This window comes from Martes martes, assembly GCF_963455335.1.
Source record: "Martes martes genome assembly, chromosome: 18".
Classification (NCBI taxonomy): Eukaryota; Metazoa; Chordata; class Mammalia; order Carnivora; family Mustelidae; genus Martes; species Martes martes.
This window is the reverse complement of record NC_137906.1, coordinates 7,382,153-7,402,947: the sequence shown is the minus strand read 5'-3', so window position 1 is coordinate 7,402,947 and position 20,795 is coordinate 7,382,153. Positions and strand designations below refer to the sequence as shown.

General features: G+C 52.8%; 1 protein-coding gene across 10 annotated transcripts in view; it reads left to right on the top strand.

The window, feature by feature from the left end:
- CUX1 (cut like homeobox 1) overlaps positions 1-20,795 on the top strand; it is a gene marked incomplete at both ends in the record, with an annotated part of 363,457 nt that overhangs the window by 187,034 nt on the left and 155,628 nt on the right. For all 10 annotated transcript variants that reach the window (XM_080830213.1, XM_080830214.1, XM_080830211.1 and 7 more), the window contains one exon: positions 13,786-13,864. In XM_080830213.1, the coding sequence (XP_080686339.1) occupies positions 13,786-13,864 (79 nt within the window). The remainder of the gene's footprint in view (positions 1-13,785; positions 13,865-20,795) is intronic.

The window sequence follows — 20,795 nt, the reverse complement described above, 5'->3', positions numbered from 1 at the left end:
AACAAGAGAGACACTTGGCAGCCTATGGTCCGTGCGCATGAGGGAAAGGATTCTTTCCTGGGGCCGTCGAGGGAAGGACCTGGCACCTCCATGGGACGGAGCCATGCTCCCCAGGGTGCCCCTCCACCTCCAGGCTCAAGCCCCTGCCATCCTCAGGCCTGGAGTCCAGGCGCTTGGGAGGGCAAGTCTGACCCGGGGCTCCAGGGCCTGGCATCCTCCCGGGGCGAACCTTGGAGCGGGTGTTTTCTTGAAACATAGCAGACACGTGCCACCGCCATGGGAGCACGGGAGCGTGCTGCCGCGGGCACGTGGGGCCCAGACGCCTGGCTGGGAGGACTCACGGGTGTTCCCGCGGGACCCCTGTGCCACGCCTTCCACCTCCACGCTGTCTCCTGGCTTCTGTCTGGCGTCCCCTCCTCCCCAGGCCTGCGGTGGCTCCTTCCCGGGGAGGAGGCCTAGAGCTGCAGAGAAAACCAAACGGATAAGCCACAGATTTCGGAATCAGGCACGTCTGGTTTTGACTTCTGATGTCATCGTTTACCAGCGTGACCTGGAATGGGGCCTTTCGGTTTATCTGCGTCTCACCTGTATCATGGAAAATCTGCCCCCCAGATGCAAGATCTAGTCCCGGTCATAGCATTCTCCAGATTCTTCCATCTCCTAAGTACCGCGGAGCCCCCGGGATTCAGCCACAGCCTTCTGGGGCCCTTACTCACACCCATCCCATCCCCTGGTTAACCTCGTCTGGCTGTTTAGGGGCCTGGTGGCTCCAAACATCTAGGTCTTGGGCCTGGGCCTGTCTCCCCATCAGCCTCCCGGGAGCTCCCCTGTGACCTCTCACAGACTTACTACCTCCACACAAGCACCCAAACACACATCTCTCTGTATCTCCCATCTCAGGGGAGATGACAAGCCTGCAGCCACCCTGGCCAGAACTCTGAGGGGACCCACAGCTGCCAGTAGGCCCCGGGAATTCTGCCTCCCTCACCTCACTTGCTGTGGCTCCCACCTTCCCGACACACAGCTTCCTCCACCTCTTTTCCCCCGCACCCTACCCCGAGTTGCCTTCCCATCCAGTGGGATCCTGATTGACACCCCCAACCTCTCAGCATGAAGCCAGGCCCCTGGCCTGGCCCGCCTCCCCAACTCCACACCCCGGCCCTCCCTCCAAGCCCCTTGGGCTCCGGGAGCAGCAGGCCCTGCACCGGTCTGAAAGGCAGTGCGTGCTCTGTGTTCGCACAGGCTCCCCTTCCCCACGCAGCCCCCACCCTCCCACCGGGAAGGAAGCTCTTTCTCCTCCTCAAAACTTACCTAAGTCTGCAAAACACAAGGGGCAGGGCTGTATCCGTCATACTCTTCCCTTTGCATTCATTCATTCATTTTGAGAGAGAGAGAGTTTGATCAGAAGCGATGGGGCAGGAGAAGGAGAGAGAATCTCAAGCCAACTCCCCAGTGAGCGCAGAGTCCGACGTGGGGCTCGATCCCACAACCCCAAGATCAGGACCCAAGCCGAAACCGAGAGTCTGACGCCCAACCGACTGCTCCACGCTGGTTCCCCTCCTACCATTGGCATTTTTAAAAAAGGAAGACAGTGTGTGTGTGCAGACGTCTGTAAATGCATAACGTGTTTCTGGAAAGATGCACAAGAGAATCCTTGCCTGCCAGCCAGGCCGCCTGGGAAGGTGGACATGGATGGGAGGGAGGACTATGTGTCACTGTGTTCTTACACTTTTTGCTGTTTCTATTTTCTTTTTACAATTAGGTGTTCGTTAGTATATTCGCAGAGTTGTGCCACCATCACCGCTGTCTGATTCCAGAACATTCTCATCACCTGGAAAAAAAAAAAAAGCCTGTACTCATGTGTAGTCAATTCCCATTCTCCCTCCCACCCCCCACCCCCGCAACCACTGTCCTACAGGGTTGACCATTCTCAACATTTCATATCCATGAAATCATACCCCGTGTGGTCTGTCGTGGTTGGCTTCTTTCATCTGGCGTGTTTTCACGACATATCCGTGTCGCAGTGTGTCAACACTTCGTTCCTTTTTGTGGCAGAGTAATAACCCACTGTGTAGACATGCCACCTTCTGTTCGTCCATCATCAGCGGACGGCCCTTGGGCTTCCACCACCTTTCGGCTGTTGTGAGTGATGCTGCTGCAAACGTTCGTACACAGGTTTTTGCACAGATCACACGTTCTCACTTTTCCTAGATACGTACCTAGGAGTAGAATTGCTGGCTAATATGGGAACTCTGTTTAACATTTGGAGGAATTGCCAAGCTGTTTTCCAAAGGACCTCACTTGATGCTTCCATCTCCAGTGCACGAGGGTTCCAATTTCTCTCCTTCCCTGCAACACTTGCCACCGCAGCCTCGCGGATATGAAGCGGTATCTCGTTGTGGCTGTGATTTGCATCTCCCTAATGACTGCTGATGTTGAACATCTTTTTCTGTGCTCATTGGCCACCTGTCTACCTTCTTTGGAGAAATGTCTATTAGGATATTTTTTCTATTTTTTAATTCAGTTATTTGTCATTTTACTGTTGAGTTGTGAGTGATCTTTATATATTCTGTATACTAATCCCTCATCAGGTACATGATCTTCAAGAATGTTCTCCCATTCTGTGGGTTGTCTTTTCATTTTCTTGGCAGTATCCTTTGTAACGCCAAAGTTTTAAACTTGGTGAAATCCACTTTCCCTTTTTTTCTCTTATTGTTTGTGCTTTTGGTGTTTTATCTTAGGTCACAAAGATTTACAGTTGCGTTTTCGTTTAAGGGCTTTGTAGTTTTAGCTCTTACACTTTGGTCTCTGGTTCATTTTGAGTTAATTTCTATATACAGTATGAGGTAGGGGTCCAGCCAAATGCTTTGGCACATGGATATTCACTTGTCCTTGCCTTGTCTGTTAACAGACTGTTCTTTCCCACTGAATTTGTCTTTTCACCCATGTTAGAACTCAGTTAACCATAATGTGAGAGTTTACTTCTGGCCTCTTAATTCTGTTCCACCGATCTAACTGCATATCTGTCTGAATACCAGGAGGCAAGTCTGACCCGGGGCCCCAGGGCCTGGCATCCTCCCGGTGTCACACATTCCTGATTAACGTAGCTTTGCAGTAAATTTTGAAATTGGTAAGTGTGAGTCCCCTCTTATTTTTTCTTTTTTCAAGACTGTTTGGCTGTTTTGGATCCCTTGCATTTCAGTACGAGTCTTAGGGATCAACTCACTAGTTTCTGCAACAAAGCCAGCAGAGATGTTGACAGGCAGCACGCCCAATCCGGAGATCGATTTGGGACTTTTGCCATCTTAACAATATTAAGTCTCCCGATCCATGAACATTTCAAAGTCTCACTTTCAGATGGTTTATGGCTAGTGTATAGAAAGATAATTGATTTTTGTGTATTGATCTCATATTATGCAACCTTGCTGAACACTGTATGTTTTTATACCCTAAGATTCTTTTTTTTTACTATATACGTATATCATCTGTTCACAAAAACTGTATTTCAGAAACCTCAGATAAGAAAACAAAAAGCAGGGGCACCTGGGTGGCTCAGTGGGTTAAAGCCTCTGCCTTCGGCTGAGGTCATGATCCTAGGGTCCTGGGATCGAGCCTTGCATCGGGCTCTCTGCTCAGCGGGGAGCCTGCTTCCTCCTCTCTCTCTCTGCCTGCTTCTCTGCCTACTTGTGATCTCTGTCTGTCAAATAAATAAATAAAATCTTTAAAAGAAAAGAAAAGAAAAAGCGAAAAAACCTCAGGGAGACTTTCCTCCTGCTCTGCACCCCTACTGTGACTTTCCTCCAAGGTTTGGAGGGGGCAAGGGTCGGTTCTGGCCTCCGAGGCTAGGACAGCGCACCTCCTGGCACATTTTAGCCAACCTTTAAATGATCCTATGGGCTGAGTGAATGAATGAACCAAGCAGGAAGCAGTTCAGGTGGCCCGCATGGTCCGCCTCTGAAGTCCTGTGTCTCGTTGGCAGAGGCTTTCCCACTGCGAAGCTGTGATCTGTCGGTAGCTTCTACCTAGTGGCTCTGGATTTGCGCTCTGGGGAGAGACAGGATCGCTAATCCTTCCCCACGGCAGCCCCTCAGATCCACGGTGACTGCCAGAACATCAGATGTGCGTGGCCAACGGTAAAGGCAGAGAGAGATGCTAGTTACTGTTTTCACGGTCTTTACAATATTTCTCCCGCTGTCCTCTGCTGCAGATCTCTTCTCCATGGCCCCACATCTTTATTTCCCTGCTCGCCCTTCACGGCACCGTCTTCTCTGGACTTCTCTCCAGTTTTCTTCTCTTAGACACTTGGTCAAGGTGGACAGAGGGCGGGCAGGTCGTTAAGGAATATTCTTAATGGTTTATATAAGAAGCAACTGTGCGTTGTGACCCACGTCTACACTGGACTGCCTTTATAACCAACCGGAACCACCCTGTGGGATCTGTTCATCCAGCTTCGAGCCGTGTAGAGAAATGCGGGTAGTCTCGGTCTGCTCTCTGCGATGGGGAGTAGGGTGGGTGTGATTCCTCCCCACGGGACTCCGTCTGCGAGTCGGAAGTTATGTTGGAATGGGACCTTGAGAAAGAAAGCTGGTGGTGGCAGCTGGGCTCCCACACCTGCTCCCAGTCTCTCCTCCCTCCCCATTGCTCCAAGGGCCACCAGGGTGCTGGAAGAGGGGGTTCCCTCCACCCTGGGGTCCTCTCGCGTCTCTCACGGAACTCACAGCAGACGTGCTCTCTGCCACTGTGATCTCGCTCCAGAAAACATACCTCTTCCTTTTACGTGGCTGTGTTCAATGAAAGTTAGAGCTATAGAGCTGAGGCCCTGTATGCGCCTGTTTGGGGTGGAATCTTGGTCATTGTCTGCTGACTTCCTGTGGGCCACAGGCTCTTCTAATCTTGTTTTGCTCCTGAAAGACCCCGAGTGAGACAGATCCAGTCTCATCCCTGAAGCTCTTGCTGGTCCTTGCTAGCCTGTAGTCCAGCAGAGCACATCGATTTGAAAATTCTGTTAATGGTCCGTGTTTATTTCTAAATCATTAGCTTGTACATTGCCGGGGCACAGGCTGATGGGTTGTTCACGAGCGGGCCGTTGCCACCACGGTATCTTAGATGTGGTTTAAGTGTCTCCCTGTCCCCAAGACTTGAATCAGAGGAGGACAGTCTGCGGGGCACTGGGAAGAGAATGCTGCCTTTGGATCTTTTTCTAGAAAAGTTACCGATGTTTTCTCTGATTCTGTATCCTCCAGAGTATACCGGCTGCTTGATAGGGGAGATTCTCACAGTTCATTTCCACAATTCAAGGAGGAGGGAGTCATTCCCTAGACAGACGAAGAGACCGAGGGGTAAATAGTTTAAGGAACCAGCCTCCAGACCCTCCAGCAAACGTGCCCCGGGGCTGGCTTCAGACCCGAGGCTCTGTTCCTTCCAAGCACACATTCTTTCCACTGACTGCGCAGCCCCAGGCATGGTGCTGGGGTGTCGTTGTAGCCTTGGTGGGGATCCCTAGGGGCCCGGCTCCGGGCTTGGTCAGTTTCCGCATCTGAGAAGTGGTGTTGCCAGTCCGGGGGCTCTGTCACCGTCCACAGCAGCCAAGGTTTATTCTCCCCGCCTTGTAGACGAGGAAACCGAGGCACAGAGGTTAGTCAGTGGCCGAGGTGGTTCACCCATGCTGGTGCTGGAGCCAGGACTCCACCCTGATCTTTGGGCACCACAGCCAGGCCCTTGGCCCCGTGCGGCACTGCCCTCCCTACCAGCCGTGCCTGGCGAGGCCGGGCGGCTCCCTGGAAAGGTGAGCCTTTTCCATTTCAGAATATACGACACCAGGTGAGCGGCGAGACCTGTGTGTTTCGTATTTTGGGGGGCAATCCCTAGGTAAAAAGTCCACACCGTTGTCTCTGTCTGTGTGTCACAGCTGGCATGACAAGGCGCCGGTGTGGGCCTGTGGGTGTGGCCCACCTGGAGAGGGGGGCCTAGGCACCTGCAGCCACCCGCTGACTGTACCAAGGAATAGCAGCCTCGTCACTGTGAGCCGAGTGTGCCTCCTCTGTGGCACCCTGACCGAGGCCACCCTCGGGGAGCTTCGGGGGTCACTGGTACACAAGCAGGACATTCATAATCAAATGATAGCAGCGACGGAGTGTTCTGGGCCTCCCAGGTGCCCGGCCCAGTTAGAGGCACATCCCTTCGTAACTCACCAAAAGCCCTTGAAGAGTTCTTATCTTCTCCGTTTTGGAGACAGCGTCACCCAGTCATTTCATCTCCAGCCCCAGCCCCCCGCTGTCCCTCCCCGGCGTTCTCTTGTTCTGACGAGGAAGTTTGCTCTTCCCTAAACGAGGCCCGAGCCGGGCTCTCATGCTTCCGACTAGAGTGGACCAAATGGGAGCTAGTGATAGCCTCCTTGAAGCTCTTAATTGTGGGAGGCCGCCTTCCCCGCCCCGATCTGCGGAGGTGCCAGATGCCGCGGAGCTCAGCGGTGAGTTCCAGGGAGTCCCTGAGCCCGGGTGGCCATCTCTGCCCGGAACCGACCCGCACTCACTCGCAGGTGCTTCCCAGGCAGCCCTGTGTGTTAGTGAGGACCCAGATGCTGGGTACAGCGTGGAAAGTGCCACTGTGCCTGGCCTGGGATAGCCCACGGGGTGGTGGAGAGAGGCTCGTGCACGTGGCTCATCATCACGCGGTGTGAGAAGTGGGCAGAGAGGGATTTACAAAGAGCTCAGGTGGCGCGAGGACCGAGTGACCAGCAGGGCCTGGGGAAATCAGGAGGACACCACACAGGAGGTGTCACCTAGACTGACTCATGAGGGAGGGCTGGGTTCCCCCGTGCCTGGATTGAAGGGCATTCCAGGCAGAAGACCTAACCTAGAAAGACCCAGAGGCGTGAAGGGTCGTGGTGTGTTGGGGGGACCGAGGCTTGGTGTGGACAAGCGTGGTCAGTGGTGGGATTTGGTGGGAGATGAACTTAGCTTAAGTCAAGGGCTGCGTGGGGAATTGTTCTAGGACCGCAGCCTGGGAAGTGTGGATGGTAGTCTGGGAGTGAGGAGAAGCCATTAGGGCAGAGTGGCTCTGTGTTTTTTCCTGAGGGCCGGGACAGTGAGCCAGGGCCCCTGTAGAGGACACGTCCCCGCTTGGTGGCAAGCAGAAGCTACAGTTACGGAGATCTGCTGGGCACTGGCCTGTAGTGTCCACGCTGGAAGTAACAGGGAGATGTCGCTTAAGGCTAAAGCATCAAACAAAGGAAAGAGATCCTAATTCTGAAATCGATTTCTGAGGCCAAACGATCAGGACTTCTTGATTGATCGGTGGTCAAGGCTGTGGTCAAGGCGGATTTATCCATCTGTAAATATCACACCCATTGTGTCCTTTCTTCCGTCCTGTGCAAAGCATCTTCCGGTTCAAATTCAGGCTTCTCGTTCTCCCCACATTTCCTTCCTCTGCAGGAATCAGGAGAGCCCTACTGAAAAGTCGAGTACCAGCCCCCAAAGCCTCAAACCCGTTAATGTTCCGAGTTACAGGCGGGTGAGGGACTCTCACAGGGAATGTCCCCTTAAGACAGCAGCATGCCCCTCAAAAGTTGCAGTCCCCCACCATGGGTGGTGGTTATGGGACTGTTGGAAGGGGTTAGTTCTTTTGGTTTTTAAAGCTTCTTTTTTTTTTTTTTTTTTACGTTTTTATTTATTTGTCAGAGAGAGAGAACACAAGCAGGGGGAGTGGCAGGCAGAGGGAGACACAGGCTCCCCACTGAGTCAGGAGCCCGATGCAGGACTCGACCCCAGGACCCCGGGACCGTGACCTGAGCTGAAGGCAGACGCTTAACTGACTGAGCCCCCCAGGCATCCCGGGGTTAATTCTTTTAAAAGTGATGTGGCAATTTGTACAAAAACTAATGCCTTGAGTGTGTAGATTCTCTTCTAACTGACCCTCTGAAAATGACACATAATTTGGTTGCTCTTTGTGTGGTGTCTCATCTTCTAAATACATCACGGGTCGGGAATTGTCACCGACACTGAAAACTAGCCTGTGAACAGCTCTACACGGTCAGATTTTTGTCCTGTCCGATTCTCCAAGGCCCCTTCGGCACACATTCTGGTTGTTCCCTTCTCCTGGGCACAGGAAATAAAATTCAAAGAGGCAGAGGGTATGTAACTGGCTTAGCATTTCCAAATGCGCGACGGAGCCCTGTTGTAAATGTGCTTTTCTGGTTTCAAGTCCTGTGCCTTTCTGCTTTATCATCCCACCTTCCCCCTGCCCTGCCTGTGGCAAAAAAATAGTTAAAAAAAAAAAAAAGTCCTTTGCCCCTCGTGATATTGGTCTTTTATTCCTTATTCTTACTTGGCGCTGGCTTAGGGTGTGACCTCCCTCGGACTTTGGACCGGACAGCTTGCTAGATGAGGCCACTGTAACAAGCGACCCCAGGTCTCAGTGTCCTGTGGCTACAAAAGACCACTTCTCGCCGATGTGACACATTGGCTGTGGGCAGCCGTGATGGCCCTGAGACCATGTGTGGTCTTCGTTCGGAGAGCCCAGTAAGAGAAACGGCCCCCATCGGGTCATGCTGGCCCCACAGCAGAAGACAAGAGCGCAGCACGTGAACCATGTGATCGTTTTTAACTGAGTCTCTGGCATGGCACGTGGCACTGTCGCTTACGTCGCATTGGCCCACGCGGTCACGCATGCCGTCAGTGGGGCGGGAGAGCACCCGCACGGGGAAGGTGCTGGTCCCCCACCAGTCACGTGGCAGTGACGGAGGTGTGCAGTCCGCCGCACGGGGCGGGTGGAAAGTGACTGGCAGCGACAACTCGAGATTGCACACGACTCCCAGGACCGCAGAGCACGGTTCTGTCGGTGCCCACACGGCCGGGCACCTGCTCAGCGCCTTCACGATCTCAAGAGGTCTCACCTGTGACTTCGTGAACTCGTCTCCAGACCTGGCCTCTGAGTGTGCGTGCTACTGTGAGCACCTGTGGATTGTCGCCAATTTATAAAGTGGGATTTTTGGTTTGGTTTGGTTTGGGGATTTTTTTGTTGGTTTTTTTTTGGGGGGGGGTTGTTGGTTGGGGGTTTTTTGGATTTTTTGCTCATAAAGATTTTACTTTTAGGCCATCTCTACACCCAACGTGGGGCTGAAACTTAACAACCCCAAGATCAAGAATCGCACGGTCCACCAACTAAGCCAGCCAGGCACCCCGATTGTTTCAGATTTAGAATAAACTACCTTTCTCTATCCATTTTTTAAAGATTTTTTTTTTTTAATTTGAGAGACAGTGAGAGAGAACGTGAAAGGGGAGAAGGTCAGAGGGGGAAGCAGATTTCCCACTGAGCAGGGAGCCTGACACAGGACTCGATCCCGGGACTCCGGGATCATGACCCATGCGGAAGGCAGTCGGTTAACCGACTGAGCCACCCAGGCGCCCTTCTCTATCCATTTTAATTCTTAGTGCAGAAAAGCCAAACTCAGCGTGGCAGAGATGGTGTTGCTGGGGGGGTCACTGTTGGGTCAGAGAGACTGGAGAGCAGCCACCCGGCTTCCTGCTTGGGTGGGGGGCGCCCAGCTCGCTGCAGGGGGCGGCTGGAGAGCGTGGTGGGGCGCGTGCAGAGGGGAACGATGCTTCCGGTGCGCTCGCTCCAGCCAAGGGGCTGTCATCACATCATCACAGGAACAATACTTGCCAAAGAACTCTTTACATATGAAGCATTTTCATAAAGATTTAAAACCTGATGGATTGAGGCAAATTGTCCCGCACGCACCAGAAGGTAGTAAGCGCCTCCTGTGTGCTGTTGGGGAGGAAAGTGGGGGGAGACGGAAAGCATAGCGTGGGCTTCCAGGGAGCCCCACCCGCAGTCCTAGAACCCCGGGGCGATCCCAGGGGGCGGTGGGAGTGTCCCGCAGGCAGGCGGTGGCGGCAGATGGGTCAGCTGAGCCTCCAGGATGGGAGGAACATTCCAAGGAGGCGCCTTCCGGGCTGCGGGGAAATTGCTCTCCTCCGCAGGGAACGGGAGTAACCGGGCGTGGCAGGAGGTGAGGCTGGTCCCCGGAGCAGAACAGGTTTTCCCCAGGGCGGGGCCAGCGTGGGCCCAGCGCCGCCCCCTCTGCCCTTCCCCTTGGTCACCTCGGCTTTAAGGGCGTGGGGGTGGGGGGCAGACTCTCTACCTCGGGCTGTCTTTGCCCATGAAGTCGTCGGAGTGGCTAGCCCGGATTCTGCTTCAGACCATCTACGCCTTAAGGCCACTTCTCAGGGCCACCAGGTGGAGACCGGGCGCACCTGCCACAGACAGGAGGTGCAGGGTGAAGTGGCAGACGGGATAGCCACGCCCCGCTCTCCTTGCTCCGACTGCGTGGACCCGCCCAGGAAAGCTGCTGAAGGTGACACAGTCACTGTCGGGTAGCCAGCCACCCGTAGCCATGTGACCTCCTCTACCCGCCCTGCCCTGGGAGGTGGGTGCCATTAAGCCCCTGTACGGATCAGGCCGGCCCCCTGAGCTCCAGGCTCCGCCTTCCTCCCTCCAGCCTCAGAGAGCCCTGCCAGCCAAGGGACCCGGACACCCAAGTCCCCTTCGAGCATCGGTAGGTCTTCGGCAGGGTAGTCAGGGAAGCAGGAGCACGAGATAGCAAGTCCCCAGCCACAGCGAGGGGAAGCCCGCCATGGGAAGCACGGAGCTGGGACAGGGAGAGGATTGACCAGATCCTCTCTGGGGCCCGGTCTTGGCTGAGGGTTGTCGCCCATAAGGGCATCCAAAGAGTGTGTGAGAATAGAAAATCTCAGAATGCCCAGAATCCACAAATCCTACCAGGTTTGGAAATCTTTTTTTCTTTTTTTTAATTTATTTATTTGACAGAGATCACAAGTAGGCAGAGAGGCAGACAGAGAGAGAGGGGGAAGCAGGCTCCCTGCTGAGCAGAGAGCCCAATGCGGGGCTCGATTCCAGGACCCTGGGATCATGACCTGAGCTGAAGGCAGAGGCTTTAACCCACTGAGCCACCCAGGTGCCCCCAGGTTTGGAAATCTTATAAGAGGCCTGGGTCGGGGACCTCATCGAGCAGAAGCTGAGCCGCATGTGGAGTACTCATCACCTCTTAAGAAACCTCATCATCACCAGGGCGCCTGGTGGCTCAGTAAGGACAGGGTCATATTAGATCACCACCCACTCGAAGAACGTCATCTTAACCTGCTTCCCTGCAGAGGCCTTATTTGCACTTGAGGTCCCGTTGAAAGGTGTTGGGGACCAGGACTGCAGCCTCTTTTCAGGGAGCATAGTTCAGCCGTTAAGTTGAACTGTCCCCAGGTGTGCTGTGTAACTCCTGCCCCCTCCCCGTCAACAACCCAGATGGGAGAGACGGGATCCTTCCAGATCCCATCCTTTGTCCACTACAGAGGAGGCCGCTACCCTTTGTACTCTTGGTCAGAACACCTGGAAAGCCAGGGACCCTCCCGCCGCGGGTCCTGAGCTGAGCAGAGAAGCTTCTGTCGGTGTCTGGAGGCGCAGAGAGCAGCCAAGGCATCCGACCTGTTTCCTGGGCAGAAGCTTCCCTCCCCACGAGCCCGCTGCTCTCCAGAGGGAACAGAAACACCCAGAGCACAGGGAGCGCGACGTCCGCAGACGGACCGCCCAAGTGCACTTTTCACTCAAAGCATCTACACGCGGGGAGTTAAGATACAGATGAAATACTGCTATTAAGATATTTTCCAAATTTTGCAGTAGATACTGGAGAAGATTCACACGTTATGATAGCACAGTCCAGAATTTTACATGTGCCTTAATTTGAGGTACACACATTGCTAACAGCTTTATTGAGATATAATTCACGTACCGTCATTAACCCATGTGAAGTCTGCAGCCCGTGATTCTCAGTCTAGTCAGAAAGTTGTGTGACCGTTACCGCAATCCACTGTGAAGCATCTCATCGCCCCATAAAGCAACACAGCACCCCTAAGCTATCCTCCTCCAAACCCCACATCTTCTCCAGCCCCAGACCGCCACGAACCTACTTCCTCTCTGTAGTGTGCCTGTGACTACATTTCATTCAACTCTTCTATATTTTTTAAACTAAAAAAAAAAAAAAAAAAAAGAATTGAAGGGAGCTAGAAACGAGACAGAGGATGACTTCTACTGGAGAGTGACAGAATTCGAATTTTTATTTTCCTCTCTCTCTCTCTCTCTCTTTTTTTTTTTATATTTTTCTAATTATACAGTGAGCCCCTTTGCTAATACTCGGGCGGGGGGAATACCATTTTATTGTAAAAATAAAGCAAGAACTGTCTTGTCATTTTTTAAGCCATCCTCGGGGATTATTCTGAACCCTTCCACGGCACCTAAAGAAAATCACTGTCTTATTTTATGGGAGGAAAACGTATTTGAGTTCCAAGCAACTGACTTCAAAGGGAATGTTGGAGCACGGCTGGCTGGGACTGGCAGTGCTGGTTATCTCTGCCCTGGGTTTCCTGAGACCCGACTCCTACTCCCCAGTGTCTTCCTATCCCTCGTCAGGTGGCCTCTCTCGGCCCTGAACAAATTGTTGGTTGGCTCCCGCGAGGGACCCTATAATTAAGTCACATCCTTTTGCCTCTTTAATAACATTGGAGGCAGAGCGTATAATTCTGCGAGGGGACAGAAGGAATATGTAATTTAGTGTCCTTTTCCTGAACCAGTATGAACTCGGTACATGTAGCGTCTTGAATGTTTCAGGTATAAAAAGTGATCGGATGTTTCAACAAGTATGTTACGTGAGCAGAATACGTACCGAGTTCATAGCAAGCAGGGGCTCTTTGGATGTGTGTCTGGCACACTTGGGAGTGTCACGCGTCCCCTTTCGTTGATAAAGAGACGTTCCGCTGGCCCGGCTGGGTGGGTACACCAATCCTGGCCACCGTCACGAGCCTGGTGCCTAACCTAGAAACCTGGGGGTCGTCCTTGACTCGTCTGGTTCTTCTGTGCCTCCTATCAGCTCGGTTTGACCCCCTTTGAACATCAGCTCCTGCGCACACTGCGGGCCCTTCGTGGTCTGAGCCCTGCTCCCTGCCCGGTCTCACCACCCGAGCGTCCCCGTTCGCATCCCAGCACACCCCCACATTCCGTGGTGTCGGGGTGTGTTGTGACAGCCCCATCGTGGGTTCTCACCCTGGATCCCATGGATGGAACACAAGAGGACCCGTGAGTGTCCTAAGGAGAGTACATCACTGCGCGTGCGTGTGGTTTTAGAAGCAGGGCCCTTGGCCTTCATCAGATCCTTAACCAGGACGTGTGAACCCCCAGACTGAAGGTTTGGTTCCAGCTGTTCGAACGTGCAGTGTCTCTCCTTCCCACCTGGTGAACTCCTCCTGCAGTTTCTGCTCAAATGTCACCCACTTGCCTGCTTGGTGGCCCTTTCTCAGGGTCCCCATGGCTCTGCTCTTCCCGAGTGGGATTTAGCCCCTTGTTTACATACCTCCTCCCCCCGCTGGACCACGGCTCCTGGGGCTTGGAGCCGGCGTACGGCCAACTCTTGGTAAACACTCACAGAGTAAGGACGGGGACCATTTTCTCCACTGGGCCGTGGGACCAAGGGTCACACATGGCCGCACGGCCCTGTTTCTGCCCCGCCACCCTCACCAGCTGGGCCCACGGGGATTGTCGCCCCTTTGTGTGTTTGCCACCGTCTTCCCCGAGGGGAAGGCCCGGCTGTCCGGCATTTTCGTGAAGAAACCAGACTTCTGTTTGCCCTGGGAACTCTCTAGATGCGTGATGATTTCTCAATGACCTCTTGACACGTTTTGAGCTCTTTGTTTTTCTTTTCCTTCTTTCGTTGCCTTTCAGATTGATGCACTGAGTAAAAGAAGCAAAGAAGCCGAGGCAGCCTTCTTGAATGTCTACAAAAGATTGATCGACGTTCCAGGTAAGCCTGTGCCCTTCCAGAAGCCGCCAGTGGGCGTTGTGTGTTGGTGCGTTGGTGGGTCTCGGGCTTATTCTTCTCGGCTTCCCTAAGGGAATTAGACCAGCAATGGCAGCTCCCCAGGAAGCTGGGAGTTCTGGGAATATAACCCTATAACTTCCAGTTGATGCCTTCGTAAATGCAGAAACTCAAACCTGTGGGGCTCCCTTTAGTTTTAGTATGCCGTGCTGTGCACTCACAGAGAAGAAGCAGAACCCATGCGTGTGCCAGGCAGACATCGTGAACGTTCTTGGTTCTGGGCTGACCGATTACACATTCGGGAATGGCCCTGATAGGGCCCCTGGAGCGCATCCTCCCTCCCAGGTCATCCAGGGAATTAGCATCCTCTGGCCAAGTCTTTCACTTAAGTTGTAGCCAAGGGCAAGAGGCAGCCCGTTGGGACATAGGTGGGTGGTTTCTTCTTGTAAAGGAACTAAAGAGTTAACGTTTTAATCATGCTTGCTGGACATTCAGAGAGGGAAGGGAAGTGAGGCAGAATTCAGAGCACCTTGAGCCACTGGCCCCATTGGTCATCTTTTCCTGGGCCTTCTGCTCACCGAGAAACCATGGGGAGGTGATGGACACGATCCCACGGGTCCCGGCTCAGTCTTGGAAAGACTCAGATCAGAAAATCAGGAAAGCGGTGTGAACGTCATCCTCTACAGACCAAGGAAGCCAAATTACCAGCACCCTCCCTTCCCCAGCCATTTGAAGTTGCTCACTTAGTCTTAGTAATCCTCTGAGCATTACGGGCATTCCTAGAGCTGCTTTTAACAAAGCAAAGCAGAAGTAAACCTCCTTGGTGTCTGTACTTGAATTCCAGTTAGGGTTCACTAGGCTCTGCTGTCCCCTGTGGGAGTGGGAGTTAATGGAGGCCAAGCCAAGCGAGGGGTGGCGGAAAGCACTCTGGACACTTTGGACAGAGAGGAGAGATACGGATTCTCCCGCCAGGGCCTGTTGTGAGGTCTTGGTTACATTCCTTTTCTTCTCTGGCCCTCAGCTTTCTCATCTGGAAAATGGACCAAGGTAGGGGAACAGCCTAGTGATGAGAATGGTTTTCTTTCTTCTAACTTTTCACTGTCTTGGGAGCATCTCCAGCCCTTAGTTCCAAATTCCAGCCTTTTGATTTTCTGCAAGAGTTTGTATCCACCTAGGGGTTCCCCGACCACCCGGAGCAAGGCTTATGAGGAGCCTTCTTCACGGTAACTGGATCATTTGGTGCCTGACGTGCACTATTTCTCAGAAATCGGCAGCTTGGTGGGCCTGCTTGCATTTTCTTTTGCAAGTTTTGTGTGGATGACTTACTTGAAAGGGGACGAGCTCGTTTTGCCTTTGCCAGGGACCCAGAGAGCCTTCAGCTACTGTTTTCTAAATAACCTACGCTCTCTTTTCAAAAAGTCCATTTGTCCCTGGGTCTTCCCTTAGTGAACTTTCTCAGCCGGGCAATCCCTTTAACAAGTTACTGGCTTTCTCGTTTTGCAGTTAGTCTCCACCTAAATTTCCCATAGAAAAAGAAGAGAGAGTTTTTAAATCAACTCTCCTCTTTGCCTGAGCAGGCCTCATTTATAGACCTATAATTTTTATAGAATCTCGATCATAACGCAGGTAGCTATTCTGTTTTTGTTGCTTAATATCGTACCATCAGCATTTTTCCCATATTGGTGATATTCTTCATAATTACATTTCTGGCTGGAGAATTCAAATTTGCAGTTTCGGGGTAAGGCGGTAGGAGCAAATGACGTTTGATGTTTTCTGTTAAGAGTAAAAGTCGATCAAAGTACATCCGCGTGCCCCGTAAGATCGCTTTCACGCACCTCCTAGGTATTTCTTTCTTACAAATGCTGGGGTCTGACACATCCAGCAAGTTCTTTGCAAAGCAGGAATGGAGCTTGGAGCCCTCCGCCTGGGTTTTGAAGTCTGCTTATTGCTCAGATGAAGTAATCCTGTGGCTGAGCCTTACAGGAAGGGTCTGGGCAACAGCCTCGCATTTACTGACAGGCAGGCAGGTGGGGGGGGGGGGGCGTCCGGGGCCTTCACTGTCTTTGTGCTGTAGACCGCAGTCCTACCTGAACCCAGAAACATCGGGGAAGGGAAGGAATGTTAAATTCTGGTCGTAAGAAACAGCAACTCACGCTACGTCGGAAAAGTCGGGGCAGCTCTCGGGAATAATGGGTTGGGTATTCCAGCTGTGCGTCCTGTGGCCGAGCTCCAGGAGCCCAGGAAGAGCCGACAGCTGGCTCCGGGAAGAGGTGGAGAAAAAGCGCCCGCAACTAAGGAGGCTGGCCCAGAAATCCGACAGAACCAACCCCCCCACTCACCGTTACCCGTCCGAACATTTTTTTCTTTAAAAATTTTACTTATTTATTTGTGAAAGAGTGAGTGAGTGAGTTAGCAGGGGAGGAGCAAAGGGGAAGAAAGAATGTCCGGCAGGCTCTGCGTTGAATGTGGAGCCTGACGGGGGGCATGACCTTATGACCCTGAGATGATGACCTGAGCCGAAGCCAAGAGTGGCTCTCTCCACCGACTGAGCTACCCAGGCGCACCCTCTCTCCCCACCCCCGCACCCCACGATGTGGAAATTTTATTTGTGTCTTTTCTTATTTCATGCCTGCTGGTCCTACTGAGGACAGCTTTGCATTGTCACTCTGTGCCCAGGGCTTGGAGCAGGGCCTGGCGTACGGCAGGTGTGATATGTGGCGTGCCCCAAGGTGTGGTGTCATCCCAGAGCCACCCAGGAGTCCTCAGCGGAACTCACCGAGGGCCACACTAGTGGCTCTTAGAGCTCCATCCCGGCTCAGTTCTGAGTCCTCCGAGTGTCTGCTTATGTAGCCGGTAGCTCCTGGGCATGCCCCCCGAATGACTGATGGGCGCCCTGAAACCACCCAGTGTGTCCGGAGGAAACTGGCTCCTTGCCCTGCATCTCTCAGCGACCAGCACCACCTCCAACCCAGCTGCTCACGCGAGAGCGCGGCGTCACCACGTCCTGTCCATTCTGCCTCCACAATGTTCTCGATTCCATCCACTTCTCTCCACCCCCACTGCTGCTCTCCGCTTCGTAGTTCAGGCCACCCCCTCGTGTCTGCAGCCTCTCAAAGTGAGTCTCCAGGCTCATAGGAATGGGTTATCCTTCACCCCACGGGCAGGCCAGGCCCCATCTCAGATGATACCTTATTCCTCCAGGTGAACCTGAGACCCTCCTATGGGACCTCCCAGGTCTGGCTTAGCCCTTCTCACAACACACACACACACACACACACACACACACACACACACACACGCCCATCCCCAGCACCCTGCATTTGTCCCTGTTACAACTCTTGGCATTCCACTATTTTCCTTTCTGGCCCGGCAGGGAGATGGGGATGGGGTCTTGTCCCTCATTCTCCTGCTGTCTCCCCCAGTGCCTGCCGTGTCGCAGAAACTCCATAAACACTGGTCGAATGAATCAGCGAAAGACACACTATTTCTTCCGCATGCTTGCTGAGCCCGTGCGGTCCGCCCTTGTTCGCACCGGACCACGCTCCTGAGGCTGACACTGGCACCCGGGGCCACTCTGGGGGGAGAAGAAACACTGGGCCCTGTGGCTCCTCCTTCTTTTCATCTTCCACGTCCCAAATCCCCAAGCGATGGTCCTTCTCTTCGCCCAAGCACCTTTGTCTTAGAGGCACTGAATAAACATTGAGATACATAATCGTCCTGATGAGTCCCCCAAACAGTTAAAATAGGTAAGACCCCCCCCAAATTTACCATCTTCCTCATTTGTCCCCAGAGTGTTCTTCATTCCGTGGTCCGTTTTGAGGGTATCTTAAGATGCTTTTTATCAGAAATACCCTGCTAACTTTGGCCAAAGCACACCCTCTTTCCACACTGCTGCGACCCCTCCCTCCCTGGGGTGAGTTGGTGAGCGCCTCGGAAGCTGTCCCTTCCCTGGGTCCCAGGAACCACGCTGAGCCCCAGGGGTGGAGTCGGGAGCGAATCAGCCGGATGGCTTCTTGTTTTCATGGACTTCGGAGGGCGGGGGAATGTGGGCATTAAAGACAACCACACACATAGTAATTAAAGTGTAGGTATGACAAGTATTTTGGAGGTAACGCCCATTGGGCATGGAGTAGAGCTCAGAGAGGACTGGGCAGGGTCCCAGGCAGCCGCCCTGGGCAGTGACAAGAGGGGCCAAGGACGATGTCATCTAAACAGAAACACTGTCCCTGGTCAAGGGGGCGCTGCTAATAGTTAGGCCCCAGTAAGGGGCGCACACCCTCGTGATCAAATTGGTGGGGAGGCCGGCAGGGGCCTGGTAGGGTATGGGACGGATTCTGGGCTTCATCTCACAGGCAGAAACCGGGGACAGCTTGTGAGCAGGGAAATGACACTCTCCGATGGGCTTCATAAAAATGTTGTCCTGATTGCAGTTGGGACAACGGATCGGAAAGGTGTCCCAAGGGGACATGGGGAGGGAGAGATGAGGTCACTTGGTTTCGGGTGGCGGGAGTAAAATTAGAGGCAAATGGATGGATTTCGCTGCACGAAAGAGGTGGGGGGCTGATTGAGGACAGCCCTCACCAGGACACGGCCTCACCAGGACACTGGCCCTCACCAGGACACGGTGGGGTGTCAGGGCTTGCTTATACATGGTTTCCTCTGGCTTATTAATGAAAAGGGAAGCCAGCAGGGGCGCCTGGGGGCTCAGTCGGTTAAGCGTCCGACTCTTGATTTTGGCCTTAGTCATGATGTCAGGGTCGTGAGATCGGCATCAGGCTCCACGCTCAGTGGACAGTCTGCTTGTGATTCTCTCTCTCCCTCTCTGTCCCCCTACCCGCTTTCTCTGTAAAATCAATCAGTCATCTTAAAAGGAAGACCCATAGACAGTTGGGAGGATTAGCCTCTCTTCCTGACTTCTAGTATCGTCTTTAATCATTGTTCTCATTGAAAGTGGCCTTTGCCTTTATTGTCAATGAGAGCGGTTTTAGCTTTCGATTCATAGATAAGTCAGGATTTTACTACGTTTGTCAAGATGGATTTATCTGTCAGTTTCATCACAGACGTGTTTTATATCGTATATCATGTTCGTGGTCAGCCTATAGGGGTAGCTTCAATTTGGACATATTTACATTTTTTTCTTTTAATACACCTCTGATTGAGATTTGTATTTATTACTTGGTGCTGAGCTCATGAAGACTTCACAGCCATCTGCCAACAACATGACTTGGTAAGGAGACCTGGGCGAGGCGCCCCCAGAGGGGGAGTCCCTCCATGGCCGGTTCGCTCAGGAGGCCAGCGTCCCCTTGCGTGGGCATGTGTTTGTGGGTGAGAGCCAAGTTCACTGAATATCCGTCAACAGCAGTGACCCTGAGTGTGCAAGAGAAGGTTCGAGGCGTGCCATTTCTGAAGTCTTAAAACACATTCCCCTGGCCGGCACTTCCTGGCGGTGTGTTTTGCACCAGGCCCTAGAGCACGTAAGGCGCAAACACGATGGAGCCTTGGCCTTCGGCTGCCCCTGGCTGGTTCCTTTCTGCCTGGTGGGAGACTGCCCAGTCTTTGAGAAAATACTCCCACAATTAAACAGGCTAAACAGGCAGCCTCCATCCCTGACTGCAGTGAAAGGAAAAATAAATGGTTCCGCTCTTAAAGTGTGATCCTTGCCCCTAGCTGGCAATATTCTAGAACGACCTCTCCAGAAGGCTCTTGCAGAGCTGGAATGGTACCGTATCTTGAGCAGAGTTACGGTGTGCATAATCGGCCCAGAATTAACCTGGTGTGGGTGACTTGTTCTTGCTTCTTGGTACTTTTCAGATTTTTTTGCCCCCCACAATGAGCACGTATTTATCTGTATAGTCGGAGGGGAAAGCATAAATCAGAACAATCATGATCTTTGTTTCTGAATCACCCTTATTAATGGAAAACAGCTCAGAAATGAAGCACTAGTCGGTTAAGTGTTTGTGAGACACTTACCAATTTGTGTAAAACACAACTGGGACTTCTCCATCTCAGAAACATCTTGGCAACGGGGTCTTTTTGAAGTTTAGAAAACGGGGAGAAGAAAGGGGTGGAGCTCCGGCCTGTACACGGGGGGCCCAGAGGCTTTCTGCCTTGGGGACTAGATTCACCGCAAGAGCCTCTGTCTGCAAGTTCCCGTCGCCTTCTTGCTTCTGTCCGCGCTGCCTTCCCCCCCCCACAAATCCCCAACCCCCAACAAAGAATCATCTGTCACTCCTTGCTAAGATGTGGTTTAGGTCCTACAGACACAAACCCTTCAAGCACAAAGGCAGTGCCTGGAAGGGTTTATTTTAAGATTTAAATCTGAGGAAGCACATTACCAGCGACATAAAATATTCATTGGCTCATGAAACACTGCTAGAACTCCATGTTTCACAAGCGCCCGCCCTCCCTTGATTTCCGTGGAGTAACTGGCCTGCAGGTGTGAGCCGAGATGTTGGTCCGCAGAAGTCTTGAAGGAGAGTGGGCGAAGAGAGGCCCCTCGGTTTTCAGAACGCGCTCGAAAATGCCCCTGCTCCCAGGTGCTCCTCTGGGAGGCTGTAATTTGCATTCGGGAAAACCTGCCCTGGTAAATATCCCCGGCCGCCTAGCGTTTGAGGATCCAGAAATAAAGTAGAACGTCACCGTTTTTGAGAACTGCTTTTTAATGCGCCTCCGTAAGAAGACAATAATCATCTGGGCCTTTGTGCCCGACACGCCGGTTTCGAGGGAGGACACACCATCATTTAAAAATTGGAAAATACCGTGACATCCGTCCTTCCTCCTTCCCCGCCTGCCCCTGACCAAGGATTCCGATAGCAAGACTCTTGGAAAAAAAGAAATGAAATCTGAGGACCTAGTTAGGAAACAGCCCTTGCTTCTCATACCAGTGTTGAAAAGGACGCACTCCTTGGTGGCATTT